The sequence below is a fragment of the Gadus macrocephalus genome, chromosome 3 (genome assembly GCF_031168955.1).
Source record: "Gadus macrocephalus chromosome 3, ASM3116895v1".
Taxonomy (NCBI): domain Eukaryota; kingdom Metazoa; phylum Chordata; class Actinopteri; order Gadiformes; family Gadidae; genus Gadus; species Gadus macrocephalus.
Genome location: NC_082384.1, coordinates 20,828,209 through 20,848,527, shown reverse-complemented (window position 1 = coordinate 20,848,527; position 20,319 = coordinate 20,828,209). Strand labels below are relative to the sequence as shown.

At 48.3% G+C, this 20,319-nt stretch overlaps 5 protein-coding genes and 1 long non-coding RNA gene across 7 annotated transcripts; 3 read left to right on the top strand and 3 right to left on the bottom strand.

The window, feature by feature from the left end:
- Positions 1 to 410: 410 nt before the first annotated feature.
- On the bottom strand, positions 411 to 1,913 carry ddt (D-dopachrome tautomerase). The gene is made up of 3 exons (XM_060046535.1): positions 1,691 to 1,913; positions 1,419 to 1,594; positions 411 to 698 (listed from the first exon to the last, which is right to left on the bottom strand). Exons 1-3 carry the CDS (start codon positions 1,796 to 1,798, stop codon positions 626 to 628), a joined length of 357 nt encoding a protein of 118 aa, XP_059902518.1. The 5' UTR covers positions 1,799 to 1,913; the 3' UTR covers positions 411 to 625.
- A 1,358-nt stretch (positions 1,914 to 3,271) lies between these two features.
- Positions 3,272 to 5,812, top strand: LOC132453561 (zinc finger protein 317-like). The gene is made up of 3 exons (XM_060046507.1): positions 3,272 to 4,135; positions 4,533 to 4,642; positions 4,736 to 5,812. The coding sequence occupies exons 1-3, from the start codon at positions 3,853 to 3,855 to the stop codon at positions 5,582 to 5,584; spliced, it is 1,242 nt and encodes a 413-aa protein (XP_059902490.1). The 5' UTR covers positions 3,272 to 3,852; the 3' UTR covers positions 5,585 to 5,812.
- A 418-nt stretch (positions 5,813 to 6,230) lies between these two features.
- Positions 6,231 to 8,894, bottom strand: chchd10 (coiled-coil-helix-coiled-coil-helix domain containing 10). Its single transcript, XM_060046531.1, has 4 exons — positions 8,691 to 8,894; positions 7,143 to 7,386; positions 6,925 to 7,066; positions 6,231 to 6,376 (listed from the first exon to the last, which is right to left on the bottom strand). The coding sequence occupies exons 1-4, from the start codon at positions 8,729 to 8,731 to the stop codon at positions 6,357 to 6,359; spliced, it is 447 nt and encodes a 148-aa protein (XP_059902514.1). The 5' UTR covers positions 8,732 to 8,894; the 3' UTR covers positions 6,231 to 6,356.
- A 346-nt stretch (positions 8,895 to 9,240) lies between these two features.
- On the top strand, positions 9,241 to 14,401 carry LOC132453558 (zinc finger protein 316-like). 2 transcript variants are annotated; one of them, XM_060046502.1, is made up of 5 exons: positions 9,241 to 9,926; positions 10,248 to 10,357; positions 10,453 to 10,593; positions 12,488 to 12,554; positions 12,729 to 14,401. In XM_060046502.1, the coding sequence occupies exons 1-5, from the start codon at positions 9,644 to 9,646 to the stop codon at positions 13,439 to 13,441; spliced, it is 1,314 nt and encodes a 437-aa protein (XP_059902485.1). In that variant the 5' UTR covers positions 9,241 to 9,643; the 3' UTR covers positions 13,442 to 14,401. The 2 variants fall into 2 exon arrangements, 1 of the variants encoding a protein (XP_059902485.1); XR_009524734.1 differs by having other exon boundaries at positions 9,337 to 9,926; positions 10,453 to 11,387; positions 12,729 to 12,784.
- A 529-nt stretch (positions 14,402 to 14,930) lies between these two features.
- On the top strand, positions 14,931 to 17,782 carry LOC132453564 (zinc finger protein with KRAB and SCAN domains 5-like). Its single transcript, XM_060046510.1, has 4 exons — positions 14,931 to 15,573; positions 16,095 to 16,153; positions 16,602 to 16,686; positions 16,827 to 17,782. Exons 1-4 carry the CDS (start codon positions 15,354 to 15,356, stop codon positions 17,528 to 17,530), a joined length of 1,068 nt encoding a protein of 355 aa, XP_059902493.1. The 5' UTR covers positions 14,931 to 15,353; the 3' UTR covers positions 17,531 to 17,782.
- Positions 17,783 to 18,465: 683 nt separating this feature from the next.
- Positions 18,466 to 20,295, bottom strand: LOC132453588 (uncharacterized). Its single transcript, XR_009524736.1, has 4 exons — positions 20,200 to 20,295; positions 19,514 to 19,635; positions 19,083 to 19,181; positions 18,466 to 18,789 (listed from the first exon to the last, which is right to left on the bottom strand). It is a non-coding gene; the product is annotated as an uncharacterized LOC132453588 (long non-coding RNA).
- Positions 20,296 to 20,319: the final 24 nt, after the last annotated feature.

The window sequence follows — 20,319 nt, the reverse complement described above, 5'->3', positions numbered from 1 at the left end:
TTTGCATCCTTTTTATGTTTGTTTACACTGCCAAATAGAACGAACCTACATTATTTATGTTAATTGTATTCTTTTTTTTCTCCCAAAATGTTGTTGGCCGGTGAAGGGGGAACTCCCCTTCCCGGCCTTTGTGCTACTTTTATGGGGATAAAATAGCCAACATGAAGCACAGGCCCATGTTTCTCACTAAAATGTTTACACTGCCAAATAGAACTAACCTACATTATTTATGTTCATTTTTTTTCTTTTTCTCTGCCAAAATGTTGTGGGCCGGTGAAGGGGGAACGCGGCTGAAAAAATTCTTAAGAGGGGGTACTAGTAGAAGAAGTTAGAGAAACACTACTTTAGAGCAAGCCGTGGTTGTCTGTATTGTCATGCACAAAATCTTGTATTAAAGGACAGATAAACAGTTTTAAATATTTTCTAATTGATTTCCTTTATTTGGCTATACATCAGATCTCTTGTCAGTTATGTCAGGAGTAAAATATCTAAAAATAACATTTACTGAATTATTATTATCATTCCTTCACATACAATAAGGTAATCATGGGCGGAGCTTCCATTTCCCTGGCCACGGTAAGTGATAATGGGCGGGGCTTCCAATCTTCATGGCGTCAGCAAGTGATCACAGGAAACTCATGACAGTCCCCATCTTCCCCACCTGATGAGGCTCCAACGCGTGGAAGCAAATCATGATCCTGCAAACAAAAACACAGGACACCATTTAGCTCCACAATTAAACAAATCCCAATGGGAATACTGCTTATATTATTCCCTCTGGGAATTCCACCTCGCTCTTGGAATACTCCCCCCCTATGGGAATACTGACTCCCTCTTGGAATACTTTCTCCCTACCTCTGGGAATACTCTCTCTCTCCCTCTATGAATATTCACTCCCTCCCTCTGGGAATACTCCCTCCCTCCCTTTTGGAATATTGCCTCCCTCCCTCTGAAAAACCTAATTCAATAGAATCCCCTGGCAGTTTAGAACTAAACAAACTAAAAAAGATGTACACTTTATATCTTAAATAGTGTGCGGTACCATATGTCTGTGTGTAGTGGATCCAACAGCGAGAGGGGTTAAAGATTACTCCCCCACTGAAGGTTAGAGATTGATGTTTGAACAGCAGTTATTGGTATACATGAATTGGGCAACATCAGTGCCAGGGTGAAGTGGTGGATAACGGTATAGTGTGTGGGTTTACATTAGATAGGCGTACAACTAAAGCAGAGTTCATCCACAGTTTCAAGCTTAATTATAATGTTCTACAATTGCTTTTACAGTTGAGGAGACTTGTAGTCCCAGCATTCCTTGGATTACACAGTTATTGTCGACTGCTTTCGTTGTTATACTAATTACTGTGTCTTCTACGGATGCCCCTGGGCTGGGTCTAGAGAGCGCTGTAATGTAAACCTACCTGTCTACTGGGATAACTAGTTGTTCCGCGAGGAACGCGCAGATCTTGGCGCTGTGCTCCCGGTTCTTCTCTGCGGTGTCGGTGACTCCGATCGCAGACACGGACAGCATGACGCACGGAGAAGAGGACCCGGCCATCAGGATCGGTAACCCAGGTTTAACCGCAACGTTCATCCTCTGGGAACCACATGGGGGGCTTTAGAGTTTCTTTCAACAACACATGTTCTTAAAAAAAGTTGGTCTAAAGCTTGACAGAAGTTTTAAGATACTCACCTCTTCTGGTTTTCCCAGAGCAGCGGCAGTGCAGGAGCAGAGCTTCTTCAGAAAGTCTGCAGGTAAAACATCCGCAGATATATTGGTGTCCAGAACGATGAAAGGCATGGTTGGTGGTTGGCTTTTGAGTGAAGTCTGCAGGAGAAGCACAGCACCGTTAGTTAGTACCTTTTGCAGTTCAGTCGGATACAAGTTAACTGAGGCAGACTGTCTGAAGGCTCAAAGGTCAAGTGTCGCCCCTACTGGACGATCGTAATGCTCACATAATTCCCTCATCGATGCAGATTATTCATTTTCAGGGCAGGTTAGTTTGTATTAAAAAAAACGAGTATAGGTATATTCAGTACCGACTTTTTGTAGAATGTGATTGAAAACGAATAATTTAATACATTGATTTGTTTAGAAGATGTACCAGCAGGCGGCAGTATACAACTTTCCAATTATCTGAGAGGAAGAACATTTTCTGCGTCGACAGCAGCTCACAGCGCGTCCCCGCTGTTGGGAGTATACCGACATCACACCACAATAGCTACTAAACATATAAGCAGAGGTGGTGGTAAGGCACTCATGTGCAAGTCACAAGCAAGTCTCAAGTCATAACCTTCAAGTCTCAAGCAAGTCCCAAGTCACTGTGGTGAGAATCAAGCAAGTCACAAGTCAAGTCATTGCTCAGGTCAAGCAAGTCACAAGTCAAGTCATACAAAAATCTGATGATCTAACCCAGTTTCCACATTAAAAAATCGGTAAAGAGAGTGGTTCATAAGTTGAGTTTTCGTTCAACATTAACAATAACAATGTCTTCATTAACAATAACTCAAACTATTCAAAACATTCCAAAACTATTATGTGAATAGTTTGAAATTGTTTTTATGATCATAAGGTATGATTATCAGGGAATGTCGGGGTGGTGTTATCAGAAATAAAGATGACCTTGCCGGAGCTTCCTCTAGCCATCTTTACTACGCAGGATCTCATAACTTGACATTAACACACATGACACATCACATTACATTATACTTTACAACACATTAAATGGCATTACATCACAGTACATTCAAATACATTTCATCACGTCACATTACGTCACCGTAGATGGGAACTTAGTTCATCCATGAAGGGACATTTAGGCCTAGTTTATGACAGCAGCAGACAATACCACAAAAAATGGACGGATCGGCCTAATAATGGTAAAACAATCACACTAGAATAAAAACTTTAAATAAATGCATAAAATGTTTCCATATATAAACATTATTAGTTTAGGTATCAGGTGTAATGGGAAAATTCTGTTTTTATTGGGGAGCAGAGCTGTTATCAGCATTATGAGACCTGTCTGCAACTGGACAAGAAGTCCTTGCTTTTGTCAACACATTGAACTCCTCCTTGTTGTATGTCGTTATATTATTAGTTTAATAAATAGGTCTAAATGTTATAAGCTCTGATGACTCATTATTTTACACAAAAACGATTATTTAATGTAATGTAACATTCTTGATCTGGGTGAAAGAAGTTCTGTCTACAACTAACTAACTGAGGTCCCCTGTTGGCTTGTTTTTATCATAACATAAGGATGTGTGAGTGAGTCTCCTGAATTATAGCGCTATTCCGGTCTAGCATAATTCAATTTCCGATCTCTTATTTTCTATGAGCTGTGTATGCCATTTAACTGTCCCCGGAGCTAGGCGGAAAGTAACATGTCCAGGGGGACAAGAACAAACGCAATAAAAATAAATCGGACATTTTTAGACAGCGAAACCCCTGTAACGGAAAGTCGCACTATATTTCTCCCCAATAACGTTAATTTGGAGCAACCCGTTCAGGCCTTCCGTCGTGAGATGAGAACGCTTGGAACGGGGTGATGAGTACTTCCGCTCCTGAACAACAGGCGGCGTGCTCACGGACGGACCTATGAAGAGCGTGCTGCTCTTCCAAACACTCCGCTACCGCAAAACAAGACGCCAGAACATTAGTTCCCAGTCCACTACTGTCTCCACTCTCCTGAAAACAAAGACTGCTTATGCTGTCCTAAAGGGGTTTTAACCAATAGATTCAACGAGGCATGGTTTAAGACTGAACGTGACATATTTTCCGAATGGCCTGAGATAAATACAACGTTTAAAGTTATTTTTTCTTTTACGTCTAGTGTGTTTTTTCACACAACAATGTCGTCTCCCGTGGATTTCCACTCACAGATTGCATCCATCATAGAGGTCTTGGCTAACGCGGCCGTTTCCAAGATCTGCAAGGTTGTGGACGACGGATATGCTGTCGTTCATCTCGAGGTAACTCAGAACCAGAGGGACAACGAGTTCCTCCGCAGTAAGGTCCGACTCCTGGAGCTGCAGGTCGCTAAGTACCGGGCGGAGAGAATGATTGGACCCGAGGGGACTGTCCGCTTCCCTGGCGCTCGCATACTGGGCAGACCGCATCGCGAAGCCCTGGCAGGTACAGCGCTAAATACGTACCGCTAAATACACACACCTTCACACCCCTCAATACACATACCTCCAAATATAGACACTCCTATAAACCCCTAAATACACGCACCTCCATATTGACTTTTTGCGGAATTCCAGATACATTTCAAACGACACAATCTAATTTATGATGATGATTTTTTATTGGTCAAGACCTTCAGTGGGAGGTAAGACTATGTTATTATAAAGACCTTCAGTGGGAGGTAGGACTATGTTATTATAAAGACCTTCAGTGTAGGACTATGTTATTATGAAGACCTTCAGTGGGAGGTAGGACTATGTTGTTATAAGACCCCCCCAGACGGTTGACTAGGTAGAAGTGTCCCGCAGCAGATTTTGTGTTAAAGTGCAGTGGTGTCCGGCAGGTCCGTTCCCCCAGGGCCGGCTTCGGGGGCTGGGCCGCTGCCAGAAGACCCCCCCCTTACCCCGGGACCAGGACCCCCACCAGCAGGTCGTGACCTCCACCAAGATGGAGGTACTTTGGACATCCACCCAGTGTGGTAGTGTGTTGGACTGTTGTGAATACGTCCCGTAACATGTACATGAGGACACTGCTCTCCTGTTTCAGGCTGCGGAGGCGGAGCCTTTGAGGATCGTGAAGGTGGAGGGGGCGGAGCCTAGCGAGTCAGACCACACCTCCAACAGACCAGACGCCGGCTCGGGGCCGACGCCCCTTGCTGGACCCGAGGAGCCGCGCAGCCAATCGGAGGTCAGTGGATCAGATGCCCTCTCCTTGCTTTTCACCAGCGGCTGCTCACAGGAGCCACTAACAGGAAGTGATGTCAGAGCGGGTAGTCAGCTGTTTCCTGTCGAGCAGAAAGAGGGACGCCAGAGGCAGACGTGGTCCGACACCACAGCGGCGTTCACTCAAACTCTTTCTTCATGTGACGACCGTACCGTCGCCGCGGTGATGGTGGTCGACGACGACGAAGCGGAGGACTATCTCTGGTCGGGCGGGCTTCAAAAAGAGCATGAGAGGGGGAGAGAGGAGCAGGGATGGAGAGAGGAGAGGAGAGAGGAAGAGCAGGGATGGAGAGGGGAGTCCTTCACCGCAGGTCTTGGGTTCATCACGCCAGGACTGTCGCTATCAGGAAGCCTCCCAGCTAACTCCGCCCACAAACTCCACTACAGACCCCCGGTGACCCCTGACCCCGGGCGTCTCGCCCCCCACGGCTGCGGCATCTGCCGCAAGCGCTTCGGCCAGGAGGCGGAGCTTCAGAAGCACGTAGCGTGCCACCGGCGCCGGCGGGCCCACGAGTGCTCGCTGTGCGGGAAGAGCTTTGTTAGCCGAAGCAAGCTGGACATGCACGGCTACGTGCACACGGGGGAGCGGCCCTTCGGCTGCACCGTCTGCCCCCGGCGCTTCTCCCATCCCAGCAACCTAAGGAGACACCAGAAGCTCATGCACAACCACTGACCCCAACTGGGGTCAGTGATACAGGTGATCTCCACCCCCCACTGACCTCTGGAGGTGAGTGCACACTAGTGGTCCTCGGTCCTCCCTGTGGGCGTCAGAGACTCAGACAACATAAGGCTTCATGGATCCTTACAGCGCTCGCGCCGCAGCAACAGGTTTGATTGTTGAATGAAGTCTGCTCGTTTGTATATCTTTGTACACGATTTGAATAAATCCTATAAGATTCTGGTTGTTGGTCTTTTGTGTCAAACATAGCGCCTTTCTGAAGAGACAACTACGATTAAAGTAAGGAATGAACTACTCAGGGTCTTTCCATTATTAGAAAGGAATGTACGACGGCGGTGGTGATATTGATTGGGAGGCCCCAATGAATGTCACAGTACAATCACACCCTGCTTATTGGCCATCTCGACGACGTTCATGTCAATAATTGAAGTACCAATTTATCTAGTATGAGGTCACACTGAAGATGAGCCTACGGCCCACTGGTGAAAGACCGTGGAGTTGCATTATTATGTATGTTACCAACTGGATGTGAGTGGGCCACAGTTTGTAAAAGTTTATCGCCAAAGGTCATGACTCATGCCAAGGAGAAGCCAACCAATCTTCTAGTTGGCCACTTTTAGTCAAAACACAAGACGGAGGCAAAAGTTAGCAGCAATTTATTGAAGTTTCATCAAAAACCGTTCATAATTTACAATTACCAATCAACCAAACAAACAAAGAGATGAAAGTGTATTCTAGTGTTATGATTCCAAATGGCTGCCGACCCTTACACCAATGCCGTCACACCTTAAACAAATCAAACACAAAAGGATGAAATGTTAAACCATTTGGGTTGGTAAAGAGATGATGGATTTCAAACGGCACAATCTTTCAACTTCAAGGGTGCTGTCTAGAATGCTGTCTACATGTCTATAGAGGCTGTGTTTAGAGAGGCTATATATGAGTTTATAGAGGCTCTATATATGTGCGTGTTTATAGAGGCTCTATATCCATACACATGTTTATAGAGGCTCTATGTGTTCATAGAGGTTCCATGTTTTAAAGAGCTTCTATTGCCTCGTTTCCACCGAGCTGTGCGGTTTATTATAGAAGCTCAGTTTTTATAGAGGCTCGATATATTAGTGTTTATTGAGGCTCTGTATCTGTGTGTTTATAGAGGCTCTATATTGGTCTATAGAGGCGCTATATGGGTTTAAAGAGGCTCTATGTTGTTATTGCGGGTCTGTGTTCATAGAGGCTCTATATTGGTTTATAGAGGCCCAAATGGGATTATATAGGCTCTATATTGGTTTATAAATACTGTTTATAATGAATCTATGTTTAAGAACTCTTACCATGGGAGGACTTGCACTGTTTGAGGACCTCGCTGAACCCTTCACAAAGGCTGAGGTCGCCCTGGGTCGTCGCACAGTCCAGGAACTGCCTCACCTCATAGTGGCAGGGTCCGGAAGCAGCAGGGGCCGGCCTGGGGGCCTCCTGCAAATTAGTTTGAGTTAGTCGCTGAATGTAATCCCACACCACTAGGGGGACCAGCCGGAGGACCCGTGCTCACCTGGTAGGCGGGCCTGGCCGGCTCCGGGCTGCTGCTGCTGCTGCTGCTGCCTCCACTGAAGGCTCCGGTGAGGGCGCTTCCCATCACGCTACCCATGGCCGAGCCCACTGCTACCCCAGCAGCGGTGGTGGCCATCTGGGCCATGAGGCCTGGCCCCTGGGGCTGGGCTGGGGCCATGGCAGCAGGGGCGGGCTGGACAGGCATGGGCGCGTGGGAGGGCGCGTGGGACGGGGCGGGGCTGTGACTGAAGAAGGACTATGGTTATTAGCCGCTAGCTAGCAGTGCGAGGGTTAGCCACTGGCTAACAGTGTGGTGGTTAGCCACAAACTAATCTGCGATCCAGCAGTCTTTCCATGTTCTAGCAAAGAGGGGCAGACGGCAAAGCCTGTTTAGGAACTGCAAGGGGCGGAGTTAAGCATTGTTTCCTCTTTTGGTGCGGAGATTTCTACCAAAGAAAACTTTTTGAGTGGATTAGGCTTTCAGGTACTGATTTTAAAAGGTGTATTTGTACATTGACCAGTCTTAACGGGGTTGATTGGAAACCTTTACAGAAACGTATTTTTATTTAATTACTTGCAACAAAGTTGATACTGGTGTCTGGCTTCTTGAAATAAATATAAATATTTGCAGATACCAGATACTGGGGTAATAATACTTGTGGTATTGTTTTCCAATAATAGGCAGCGGGATATGGACTATTTAAACTGAGTTCATGTATATCAGGGCCTGGAGTTTCAGAAGAGAGCAATGGGAAGACAGGTGTGTAACCAGTGGTCAGTGTAAACCAGCACTTTGTAAATGTTCTACTGCAGCTATTTACTCCAATATCTAAACTAGAGTTCCTCAGAAATTCGAGGGATAACAGTAGCTACAAGCCATGGGGTTGCAAATGGTACCGAGTTAAAATGACAGTAAACTAATGTTACTATCTAGACTGATGAATGCGTTCACTTTCTTGGCTCCCATTATGTGTTTGACTTGAGATTGGTTATAAGGCTGTTAATTAATCATTTGATTAAACCTTATCTGAATATGTATGTGGTAAATAATGCATAATTCATTAACTTACTTATTTGCCCATAAAGTGACATTAACATGCTAGATGCGTTTCATGTATGTCTACATAACAGGGTCTGGTTAAAGTTTGGTCTTAACTGAAGAGGTCATTCATGTTTTAAAGAAAAATGCTTACAAAACATTTAATAAAACTCCTGTTTTGCTTTTCAGTAACTTCTATATTTGTTTAGTAATCCTTCAGTGTTAAATAAATATACCTATAGAAAATCCGGATAGAACTGGTTTGTTATTGTTATATTTATTGACATAAATACTTTATTATTGTCAATTACTGACCTTGAGAAGCTATGTTCTTCCTGACGCAGCTCAGTCGAATAACAGTGAAGCGTGTCTACACAAACAACTGCTTACCTCTCAATATTTAGTCACTTGTCGGTACTATTGATCAATTACACCAGAGTAGAGACATACCTATAAACAAGTATTATTATCAGGGCATGTGAAGGTAGTATTATCAGTGATGAAGTTTACCTTGCCGGAGCGGAGGATCGACTGCGGCTTCCTCTAGACATCTTACCTACGCAGTAAAACGGATTTAAAAGCAAGAGCCACGGTTAAAGTGATCTGGTCAAGGTTTCTAGAATATATTAGGTGACATGAACACGTGTCCCGGTCTTAAACGACCTTGTACAGCTGCCTCGCTGGAGAGATATCGCGAGAAGACAACAAGCAACAGATGGCTGAGGTCAAGGGACTTTTGAAGAGGCCCTGAGCCTTACGTTACCTCACACATTACATTACATTGCATCACGTCAGAGTATATGATATTACATCACTTCACATTACATTGGATGGGAACTTAATTCATCCCTGAAGGGACATTTAGTGCCAGACAACACATTATTAATATCAAAAGACAGGTAGGCCTGATAGCAATAAATTCCCACTATAATAAAAAATATAAATAAACATTATAGCTTTGAAAATATAATATATATATCGATAAGTAAGTTATAAGGTTAGAGATGGTTAGTTTAGCATAAGGTTAGAGACGGTAAGTTTAAGTATTAGGTTAGAGATGGTTAGTTCTGTAAGGGAAATCCCTCGCAAAAAAACTTTAATTTGGAGCAACCCGTTCAGGCCTTCCGTCGTGAGATGAGAACATGGAACTATTATGGATGAGAACCATGGACCAGAGAATGCCTGGAACGATGAGATGAGGACTTCCGCTCCTGAACAACAGGCGGCGGTGCTGCTCTCCTCAACACTCTACCACAAAACAAGAAGCCAGGAGGACATTAGTTCCCACTACAGTCTCCTGAAAACAAAGACAGCTTATTCTGTCTTAAAGGGGTTTTAACCAATACAAAAACGACACATGGTTTAGTTTACTGAACTTGACATATTTGGCGAATGGCCTGGGATAAATACAACGTTTAAAGTAGTTTTTTTCTTTTACGTCTAGTGTGTTTTTGGACACAATAATGTCGTCTCCCGTGGATTTCCACTCGCAGATCGCCTCCATCATAGAGGTCTTGGCTAACGCGGCCGTGGCCGAGATCTGCAAGGTTGTGGACGACGGATATGCTGTCGTTCATCTCGAGGTGTCTCAGAACCAGAAGGAAAACGACTTTCTCCGCAGGAAGGTCCGACTCCTGGAGATGCAGGTCGCTAAGTACCGGGCGGAGAGAATGAAGGGACCCGAGGGGACAGCCCGTTTCCCTGGCTCCCGCATTCTGGGAAGACCGCACCGTGAAGCCCTGGCAGGTACACCGCTAAATACACACACCTACACACCCCTAAATACACACACCTACACACCAAAAAATACACACTCCTTCACTCCCCTCAATACACACCCCTCAATACGCACACCTGAATATATGCATACACCTATTCCCCCCTAAATACCACACCTCCCTATATATAGACCTTCAGTGAGCGGTAGGACTTTATTATTATAATGACCATCAGTGGGAAGTAGGACTAGGTAGGAATATATCATTATGAAGACCCTCAGTTGGAGGCTGGACTAGGTAGGACTATCTTGCAGCAGATTTTGTGTTAAAGTGCAGTGGTGTCCGGCAGGTCCGTTCCCCCAGGGCCGGCTTCGGGGGCTGGGCCGCTGCCAGAAGACCCCCCCCTTACCCCGGGACCAGGACCCCCACCAGCAGGTCGTGACCTCCACCAAGATGGAGGTACTTTGGCCATCCACCCTGTGTGGTAGTGTGATGGACTGTTGTGAATACATCCCATAACATGTACATGAGGACACTGCTCTTCTCTGTCTCAGGTTGTGGAGGCGGAGCCTTTGAGGATCGTGAAGGTGGAGGGGGCGGAGCCTAGCGAGTCAGACCACACCTCCAACAGACCAGACGCCGGCTCGGGGCCGACGCCCTTTGCTGGACCCGAGGAGCCGCGCAGCCAATCGGAGGTCAGTGGATCAGATGACCTCTCCTTGCTTTTCACCAGCGGCTGCTCACAGGAGCCACTAACAGGAAGTGATGTCAGAGCAGAGAGCCCTCTGTTTTCTGGCGAGCAGAAAGAGGAACGCCAGAGGCAGACGTGGTCCGAGGTCACAGCGGCGTTCAGCCAAACTCTGCCGTCAAGTGACCACCGTACGGCCGCCGCGGTGATGAAGGTCGACGACGAGGGGGAGGGGTTTCGCTGGTTGGGCGGGGCGAAGAGACGGGAGGAGAGGGGAAGGGAGGAGGAGCAAGGAGGGAGAGAGGAGTCCTTCACCGCGGCTCTCGGTTTCATCGCCGCACCGGGACCGTCGCTATCAGGGAGCCTCCCCGCTAGCTCCGCCCCAAAGCTCCACCAGAGACCCAGCCCGGTGACCCCTGACCCCTGCCGTCTCGCCCCCCACGGCTGCGACGTTTGCAGCAAGCGCTTCAACCAGGAGGCGGAGCTACAGAAGCACGCGGCGCGCCACCGGCGCCGGCGGGCGCACGTGTGCTCGCTGTGCGGGAAGAGCTTTGTGTGCCGCAGCCAGCTGGACGTGCACGGCTACGTGCACACGGGGGAGCGGCCCTTCGGCTGCACCGTCTGCCCCCGGCGCTTCTCCCATCCCAGCAACCTAAGGAGACACCATAAGCTCACGCACAACTGCTGACCCCGCCCGGGGTCCCGGGAAGGGTCTGGCTCTAGGGTTTCCCCCCCTGATCCTACTCTTCCAGGGGATGTCTTTGTCTTCTTCTGACTTGCGGAGGGGCGTGGAGCGAAGAGGTTAGTGATCCTCGGGTCCTCTCTGTGGGCGTCAGAGACTCCCACAGAGAAGATGAGGCCTCATGGATCCTCAGCAGGGCCGCTGCTGGCCGTTTCGGTGCCCTACACGAGCGGGGGGGGGGGGGAGCCCCTTTTTATATATTAGGTAAAGACATCTAATTTGCCGAAATCGAGTGATAGGTTATTCAATTAAGAACAAACAACGGTGGGCCACTTCAAAACTAATTTACATTTTCTTTTAATTCAATAATGTATTTTTCTTATTTTTTTACAAACCTTAATTTTTGGTGCCCCCTCAGGTACTTGGTGCCGTACGCACTCTGCGTATAGCGAGCGGCGGGCCTGATCCTCAGAGCCCTCACGCCGCTGCAACAGCTAGCGTGTTTGTATATCTTTGTACCTACCTACACTTAAATAAATCCTATTGTACAGATTGTGGTTGTTTGTCTTTTGTATAAAAGCATATAGCGCCTTCCTGAGGTGATTACTACATTTAAAGTAAGAATGAGCCACTCTGGGCCTTCCCATTATTTGAAAGGAATGCACGACAGGGGCCGTGAGCGGACCGCCGTCGAGGTCACGATGACGGGACGGCAGTTACTGAAAACTTGTATTGATCAATCAGAATCAAGCATTCAACAATGCTGTGGTATAATAATCATTGTAGGATAAACGTGTATTAGTTATCTTTGTAATTCAACTGTAGCTGAAAGCATTACCTGCAATTTGTTTGAATCAATACAATTTCTCTAAGCCACTTCATTAATCTGCTTCTTTTGATAGTTAGGCTAGTCTGGCAGGGTTACTCCTTTTATGTTGTTTCTTAGGAATTACATCATGACTTCTGATGACATGTTTCATTGATGACATTAAGCATTAATGATTTAATTTTCCCAATAATAACATTACAGATTTATGACATCACCCAATAAGAGATCATTACCCATAAATACAATTAAAACACATTAATGAGATCATTACCCAATAATGACACCATCACCCAACGTTGTTACTCATGAATGACACCATTGTTAATAGGGGAGGGACCGCTCCTCTGTGTGAATTCTTGGACCAATCAGAACCTCTCTCTCTGTCTACAGGGGCGGGCCCTGAGTCTAGGGACCCCCTGCAGTCGGACTGATCCTGGTGCTGCCTTTACACCTCCTGGTGAGTTCCCCTCAGACCCCACTCAGAGCTCACCTTACACCCTTAAGTCAACACACACACACACACACACACACACACACACAGCTACATGTTGTTGTTTTACACTAAGATACACTGTGTGTGTGTGTGTGTGTGTGTGTGTGTGTGCTTGTATGTGTGTGTTTGTGCTACCAGAGAACGCCAGTCCTGGAGCACTCTGGAAAGGCCAACATGGCGGACAGGAAGACGACCAGCAGCCATCTTGTTCCTCTCAGATGTTCCGGGAAGCTCCGCCCCCCGATGGCCGCAGCCCCGGAGGCTCCAAACAGGAAGTCATCCTGATCGGTGCGCTTCAGGACCTGACGGAAGCCGGTGGCGGCGATGACGTTGCGTTGCCGTGGGTACGCGGCGGTAACCGCCCCCCCGGGGACCTGCTGCTCGCGGCCGACGGCTCGTACGGCGGGCCCTTCCACCACGGCCCCCCCCGTTGGCCGGACGCCATTGCGCCTCCCGCAGGCGCCTACCCTCCGTCGGCCCATCACGGCACAAACCCTCCGCCGTCGGCCCGACGCCACGCGGAGGCGGGGCCAAACGGCGACCTGCGGCCCCCGCGGCAGGCTCCGGGGGGACCCGGGGGGCCCGAGAGGCCGCACCGGTGCCCCCAGTGCGGGAAGAGCTTCGGACAGCTGTCGGGGCTGAAGAGGCACCTGATGGTGCACACGGGGGAGCGGCCGTTCCGCTGCGCCCACTGTGGGAAACACTTCTCCACCTCCAACAACCTGAAGGTGCACCAGAGCGTCCACACCGGGGAGAAACGCTTCCAGTGCTCCCAGTGTGGCAAGAAGTTCTCCTTTCTCAGCAACCTCATCCGACACCAGGCCATCCACAACACCACCCAGAGCTCCTAGACACCACCCACAGCTCCACCTAGGCACCACTCACAGCTCCACCTAGAAAACCCCCTGAAAACCATCTAGAGCCCCCCCTGAGCTCCACCACAACACCACCATCTAGACACCGGCCCGAAGTCTAGAAACACACAGCTGATTGGATTTAGACTTGTGTGTTATGACGCGTTTCCTCTGCAGGGTGCGGTACGGTTCGGTTCGCCTCAGTCCGGTAGGGAGGGGGCGGTATAGCCCAGCTCAGTTCCGAGGTCGCGTTTCCACCGCCGACAGTACCCTTTATGGTAGGCCGGATGTCGATCGCCGCGGCAGCTACGTAAACAACATGACATCATAGCAGCGCGACACAGTGTAGCCTGCTCAATAAAAACAATGGAAAAGTTGAACGCGACACATTAAACCAAGAGCTACCTCTGCACGTCTTCCTCCCCAAGAATGCAGAGGAACGTCTCCACCTCCTTGTTCACCCAAGCAAGCGTTTTACGTGACATGTTCATTGTAAACAATGATACCTCGAGGCTACTGTTTGTTTGTTTTTATCCCCACATCGCCCGGAAGTGACGATTCTGTCGACCAATCAACGGAGGGGGTGTGTAGCTCGAATTTTCCTGCACCCTTTCAGGCGTCTCAGTACCCCAACGGAGGAGTACTGAAGATGGGGGGCAAAATGAGTACGGATCAGTCCGGGTCACGCCCACTTTTGGCGGTGGAAACGCAATCCGTACCGCACCTTTGCGAACCGAACCGTACCGCACCCTGCGGTGGAAACGCGGCATTATTGGCCTCACCCAACAGGGTCCAGCCCTGACCCTTAAGATGCCATGGAGGACTGGTGCACATGAGTGAAACGTTGCTGCTGTGAACTTGGCACACTGCAATGTAATGTTCTTACTAATCACAGATGACTGAAGATGCCAGTGCCTCAATCGGTTGTTCAGTCAAACAATAAACCAAATTTTAAAACCCTGTTTCTTCAATGCGTTGCTATAAACTATAAACACTAAACTGGGATATTTCCCAGTGGGATACACAAGCTATGGTTCAGCAATTTGCGTCTGCTTCACATGCTCTCTGATGCCACACTTCCGCAAAATTGTTAAATGTCATTCTTAAAAACATGGACGTATGCAAAAAAAAAATTACCACTTGTTTAATATAATTTTCTGTTTCTGAAACGAGAATCAACAGCTGAACCAGTCTACAAGGGATAAAAAGTAACTGCAGTGCCTAAAAACCATTAAATCACAGGTGGGCGTGTCCACCTAGATGTGTGACGGATAGATGAGCAACGTTTGCCACTGGGTAGGCTGGTAGACTGATCTATCCAGCACACATCTAGATGGACACGCCCACCTGTGATGTCATAAGGGGCAGATTTCCAAAACGGCTTGTAGCTGCTAATCACACCACACCTGGTGCATTGCCATGGGACCTTTAACGGAGCCGTGCACTGAGCCCTCTCGGATGCCGGGCGGAAACAACATTTGTTTCACTACGACTCCTTTCAGCTGCCCACCCCTCCTTTTCCTGCAAAAATATATGCTAATAAAACGCTTGAGGTGGCATTTTAAAAAGAGAAAACTTACATTTTATTATGGTATAAAGATAATTATATGCCTTTGATTGATATCCTGATTTTTTTTGCGGAGACACATTCCTGTCCCCACTTGTATTGGAGTGAACGGCGATATCTACTTCTGGGACTGCATGAATCGATGGACCCGTCCACAGCCCGCTAAAACAGCTGCACTACCAGGCTTGGCCGCTGAGCACTGGTGGATTGCGGAGGTATGCGCTGCAAGGTTTCAAGCGTTTCAAGCCGTTATTAACCCCAAGAAGAAGTAACAGTCTGCGAGAGAGTGGCGTCACAGCCAGGTTGCAGCCGAGCCCTGTGTATTGGAAAGTAAACAAGGCGATGGAGAACTGCGGGCATTTTCACACTCAGTTGCTTTCTATTATGGAGGTCTTGGCTAATACGGCTGTTCTGGAGATCTGTAAGCTGGTGGACGATGGTTTTACCCACCTGAGGCTGGAGGTGTCCCGGACCCAGAGAGAGAACCTGGAACTGAAGAGCAAACTGCGTCTGATGGAAGTTGGAGCCCCCGTCCCGCCGTTGGGGAGCTGCTCAGAAAGAGGTGGTGTTGCTGTTCCCTCACCTCCGCAAAGGAGTTGCAGTGTTATAGGTTAATGACATGTTTCTGTTGAACGATGGAAGAGTTAGTAGGATTGATGACATGTTTCGGTTGTATGATGAATGAGTTCACACCAATAACGAAGGTGCAGCGAGAATCCATTCAAAGTCAATGCGAAGACGCGAATAGAAGCGAATTGATTAATGGCCAGGCTTGAAAACCTAATTTACGCGGATTTCGAGTCATTCTACTCGCCCGAACAATTCGCGCGAGTGGAAATATTTGAACCTTTCCGCGAATTTTGCTGATTGACTGGCAACGTGGAGGAGAAAGTGATGGTGTCCCTATAGGGACTCCCCGAGCTATTATATATTATAATATGTATTATCACGGCAAAAAGCTGTGTGTACAAAGCGTTCAGACATATTTTTTTTTGGGAAGGGTTCGAGCTAAAACTGATCATAAGTATAAGTATTTTGAACTGTTAAATGTATATATGTCATGGGAGTCTGTGTCATCTCTAGGTCACAATGCTGAGCCTCTCCTTGGAGGTCGGGATGGAGAAACGGACATGCTGGAGGAGGTAGGCTACAGTTTATCTATGTCTGCTGCTCTACAAAGCTGTAATTTTAGGTACAGTTTATCTATGTCTGCTGCTCTACAGAGCTGTATTATAGGGTACAGTATCTTCTGCTCTATAGAGCTGTTTTATTAGATCCAGTATATATATATACCTGCTGCTCTAGCTGTTATATTAGCCACAGTATGTGGTGGAAAATTATTTGAACTGTATTGACAACGTAACTCAGAATAAACTTTTATATGGTATATAAGGGTTCTCTTCAGAGAGGCCACACAACCCGACAAGCATGCAAAAGTTGAAGCGCTGTAGTGAGCACACTGCAGTGTTAAAGCAGGGAAACGTCCTAGAGGGAAAAGCTGCAGATAGGGATGCCACTGCTCCCTTCAGCCATCTTAGGATGTAGTTTGAGGAATCGTGCTATAGCTCACTCTCACTCTCACTCTCTCAGAAGCCTTTGGTGGTGATCAAGCTGGAAGAGGAGCTGACAGGGTGCATCATGGGAGAATGCCATCGGGAGCTCCCTGCTAGCAGCAGTACGTACCAGACCTGGTCCCAGTCTAGACCAGTACCTCTACCACGAGCTGGACCCAGACTAGACTAGACCAGTACCTCTTACCAGTCCAGTACCAGACTAGCCTAGAGCAGTACCTCTCATCTGTCTCTCTGTCTCTAGTGGTAGACGAGCAGCCCTCCCTCGCCCCTAAGGAGGAGTGGTGTGCTCCCCTGGTCTTCATGTCTGGAGGGGACCGGCAGGAGGAGCAGGCCTGGTCTGGCAGCGGTCTGGTCGGTGGTCCGTCGCCCAGAGGGGGAGCAGGCTTCCTGCTGGGTGGGGTCTCAAGGCCAGCTCCTGGTCGTGGCGTTGCTAGGGGAGACAGCCTATCAAAGGGAAGCAGGTCCATCGAAATGGGCGCACCCCGACGCCTCTCCTCCCGCCTCCTCACCCCCCGGCCAACGGGAGGAGCAAAGGACGGCATTGGCTCCTCGCCGCTCTCCCTCCAGAACAAGAACCCCCCCCCCTCCTCCTCCTCCTCGTCCGTGAAGCGGACCCACCGGACCTCTCTATCGGAGGGGAACGGTCGAGACCCCGCTCACCCGTGGGTCTTCAGCTGTCCAATGTGCAGGAAGGACTTCCCCACCTCCAAAGGGCTGACGATGCACCAGCGGCTGAGCCACGGCCCTGGCAGCAGCCAGCGCGCCGTGCGGCCGTTCAGCTGCAGCGTGTGCGGGAAACACTTCCTGCGGTCGAGCAGCCTCAAGCCGCACATGAGCATCCACGTGGGGGAGCCCTACGCCTGCACGCAGTGCGGCCGCCGCTACTCCTGCCGGGGGAACCTGGGCCGACACCAGGCCCTCTGCAACGCCGCGTCGTCCACGTAGCGGGTAGGGCTGGGTGTCGTGGCCAATGTCCTGAATCGATTCGATTTCGATTCATAAGGTTCTGAATCGATTAATTAGTAGCGGGACATCTGTCCGTAGAGTTGGAGCGCGAGGTTTTGTACATAAAGTGACGTAGCGGGACGTCTGTCCGTAGAGGTGGTGCCGAGGTTTTGTACATAAAGTGACGTAGCGGGACGTCTGTCCATAGAGGTGGAGCGCGAGGTTTGTACATAAAGTGACGTAGCGGGACGTCTGTCCATAGAGGTGGAGCGCGAGGTTTGTACATGAAGTGACGTAGCGGGACGTCTGTCCGTTACGAATTGCGATATGTCCCCCATTTTATTTTAGAAATAATACCATCGGATATTTTGTCGACAAACTAGCAAACTACAAATGTCCGTCCTTCATATCAGAAATCTTGTTCCCTATTTTGATGCATCATCATTAAGTACGCACACATGTTGATATCTTCCCTTGTTATCAGCGTTGATACATTAAATATCATGTACATGATGGATCATGTACATGATATACAAACTTATATTAAACATAAAACTCTTAAATAAATGTTGCCTCAGCAATACCAAAAATGCACCCTGGTTTTTAATGATATTCTATGATATCTTGGTTATGAAAAGAGCACACATCTGAAAAGCTTTTTTTATTATTTTTATTACTGGATCAAAGCACTCAAAATCTCGTTGTAAACTTAATACTCAATGGAAATGTTAATTGGTGATCGATGAGCATTTATTCACTGCCGCACAGAGTCTGAGCCCATGTGAGTGGCAGGTTAGCATCTTGGCATGCTAACAAAGAAACCTAATTGGAACTTATTTTAAAGCTCATCTCAAGACCTTTCTGTTCCAAGAACACTTCGTCTCCTCTGTCACCACTGCATAGTGGTGTGTATATATATATATATATTATATATCTTTTTATCTGTGTTGTGTTGCTGTCTTGTTCTGTGTGTGCTCATGAGACTGTAAAGCAACCTTGAGTGTGAGAAATGTGCTTTATAAAATAAACTTATAATTATAAACTTATTATTATTACTACCGTACTTATTATTATTATTATTTACCGGTAAGTCCATAATAAACATGCAAGTACAACAGGAAAAAGATCAAAGCCTTGAACCCAAATAGGGACACCCATCAGCAAGCTTTGGACACGTTAGCCAGATAGCTAGCAGTTGCCAGGCTTTGTACTGCAGATGAATCTCCGATTGGTGCTACAGACAGAGTTGCCCCAACCGTCTGAAAACAAAACAAAACAGAACAACTTCAGATAACATGGAAACAAATGACAGACTGGCCGACAGAACTATAGACCAGACATACTGGTGCTGCTGGGCGGGGCCCAGACTGGCAGACAGAACTATAGGACAGACATACTGGTGCTGCTGGGCGGGCCCAGACTGGCAGACAGAACCACAGACAGACATACTGGTGCTGCTGGGCGGGCCAGACTGGCCGACAGAACCACAGACAGACATACTGGTGCTGCTGGGCGGGCCCAGACTGGCCGACAGAACCACAGACAGACGTACTGTTCTTGCGTAGGTAGGCACAGGGTTGCTGGAGGCTGAAGACATGCCGATCCAGTCGCTGTAGTACAACCCTTCACCATCGATCCATCTCCATTGAGTCTGTCAGGATCAGATGAGATCAAACGGATTCTTTATAGATCCAGGAAGGACATCACAGTACAGCAGCAAGAACAGATGGAAAATGCTAATGGTTTTATTAAGGGTTATCAAGGTGTGCATTAAGGATCATGTACTAATTATATTATTAAGGGTTATCAAGGGAGTGCATTAAGCAAATCAAATCCTGGTGTGCACCAAAGGCTGGGGGGGGGGGGGAGGGGGGGGGGGGGGGGCTGGTTAACCGTGACCAGTGAGCTGAAGGGGGGGGGGGGGGGTCTGAACTGTGACCAGTGAGCTGAGGGCTGGTGGGTGGATAGGGGTGGGTGTTGTACCTGCAGGTAGTAGGCTCCTATCCACGCGTCGTTGTTCCCCAACTGGACCAGTAGCTGCATGAAGTTGTTCTCTGTGGGGTTGTGGATGGAGGCAGGTCTGCGCCAATCTTCTTGCAGTGATCCTGAGATAACACGCTAGTTAGCAATAGTTAACTAGTTACGCTAGTTTCACAATAGCTATCAACTGTTACCGATAGCTTGTCGACTACGCGTTAGTTCCATTAGTTCCAAAATAGTTACAATAGTTAACGATTAGTTATCAGCTGCTGACAGTTCACGCTCGATAGTAACTGCTATCCGTGACGTTATTTCCGATGGTTACACGTTAGCTACGAGTTAGTAACACGTTAGTAGCAGACAGGGCCGTTGCCCCCCCCCCCCCCCCCCCCCGAATTCCCCGTACCAGCCCCCTGCGCTGAATTGTTGACGGGGGGGGGTGGGGGGGGGGGTAGAGAGCAATTGTTGACGGGGGGGGGTGTAGAGAGCAATTGTTGACGGGGGGGGGGGGGGGGGGGGGGGGGGGGAGCGTGGCCGTGCAACTCCTAACACTATGGGCTAGTAGATAATTGAATTATTATTATTTTTTATTTTTTTGCAATGGCCCCCCTCTGCCTTGGGCCCCCCCACAACTGCCTCACTTTCCCCCGCAGTCCGTCGGCCCTGGTAGCAGGAAAGCGAGTGTGTACCGCTGCGTCGTTCCAGCCCAGGGGTTGTCAACGTAGAGGAAGCAGCGTGAGCCGTGATTAAACCAACCAGCTGGACAGAGACCGAGCTCGCTAGAGAGAGAGAGAGAGAAGAGAGGGAGG

Bases quoted from the DNA above. Each gene is read 5' to 3' on its own strand.
- ddt (XM_060046535.1), bottom strand. From the start codon at position 1,798: ATGCCTTTCATCGTTCTGGACACCAATATATCTGCGGATGTTTTACCT. The intron at 1,595-1,690 runs GTGAGTATCTTA...TGTGGTTCCCAG, and splicing joins CTCTGGGAAAACCAGAAGAG to AGGATGAACGTTGCGGTTAA. The intron at 699-1,418 runs GTAGGTTTACAT...TTTTGTTTGCAG, and splicing joins CTAGTTATCCCAGTAGACAG to GATCATGATTTGCTTCCACG.
- LOC132453561 (XM_060046507.1), top strand. From the start codon at position 3,853: ATGTCGTCTCCCGTGGATTTCCACTCACAGATTGCATCCATCATAGAG. The intron at 4,136-4,532 runs GTACAGCGCTAA...GGTGTCCGGCAG, and splicing joins GCATCGCGAAGCCCTGGCAG to GTCCGTTCCCCCAGGGCCGG. The intron at 4,643-4,735 runs GTACTTTGGACA...CTCCTGTTTCAG, and splicing joins TGACCTCCACCAAGATGGAG to GCTGCGGAGGCGGAGCCTTT.
- chchd10 (XM_060046531.1), bottom strand. From the start codon at position 8,731: ATGTCTAGAGGAAGCCGCAGTCGATCCTCCGCTCCGGCAAG. The intron at 7,387-8,690 runs GTAAACTTCATC...GTCCTTCTTCAG, and splicing joins CGATCCTCCGCTCCGGCAAG to TCACAGCCCCGCCCCGTCCC. The intron at 6,377-6,924 runs GTAAGAGTTCTT...GATTTGTTTAAG, and splicing joins ACAGTGCAAGTCCTCCCATG to GTGTGACGGCATTGGTGTAA.
- LOC132453558 (XM_060046502.1), top strand. From the start codon at position 9,644: ATGTCGTCTCCCGTGGATTTCCACTCGCAGATCGCCTCCATCATAGAG. The intron at 9,927-10,247 runs GTACACCGCTAA...GGTGTCCGGCAG, and splicing joins GCACCGTGAAGCCCTGGCAG to GTCCGTTCCCCCAGGGCCGG. The intron at 10,358-10,452 runs GTACTTTGGCCA...TCTCTGTCTCAG, and splicing joins TGACCTCCACCAAGATGGAG to GTTGTGGAGGCGGAGCCTTT.
- LOC132453564 (XM_060046510.1), top strand. From the start codon at position 15,354: ATGGAGAACTGCGGGCATTTTCACACTCAGTTGCTTTCTATTATGGAG. The intron at 15,574-16,094 runs GTGGTGTTGCTG...TGTCATCTCTAG, and splicing joins GGGGAGCTGCTCAGAAAGAG to GTCACAATGCTGAGCCTCTC. The intron at 16,687-16,826 runs GTACGTACCAGA...CTCTGTCTCTAG, and splicing joins GGAGCTCCCTGCTAGCAGCA to TGGTAGACGAGCAGCCCTCC.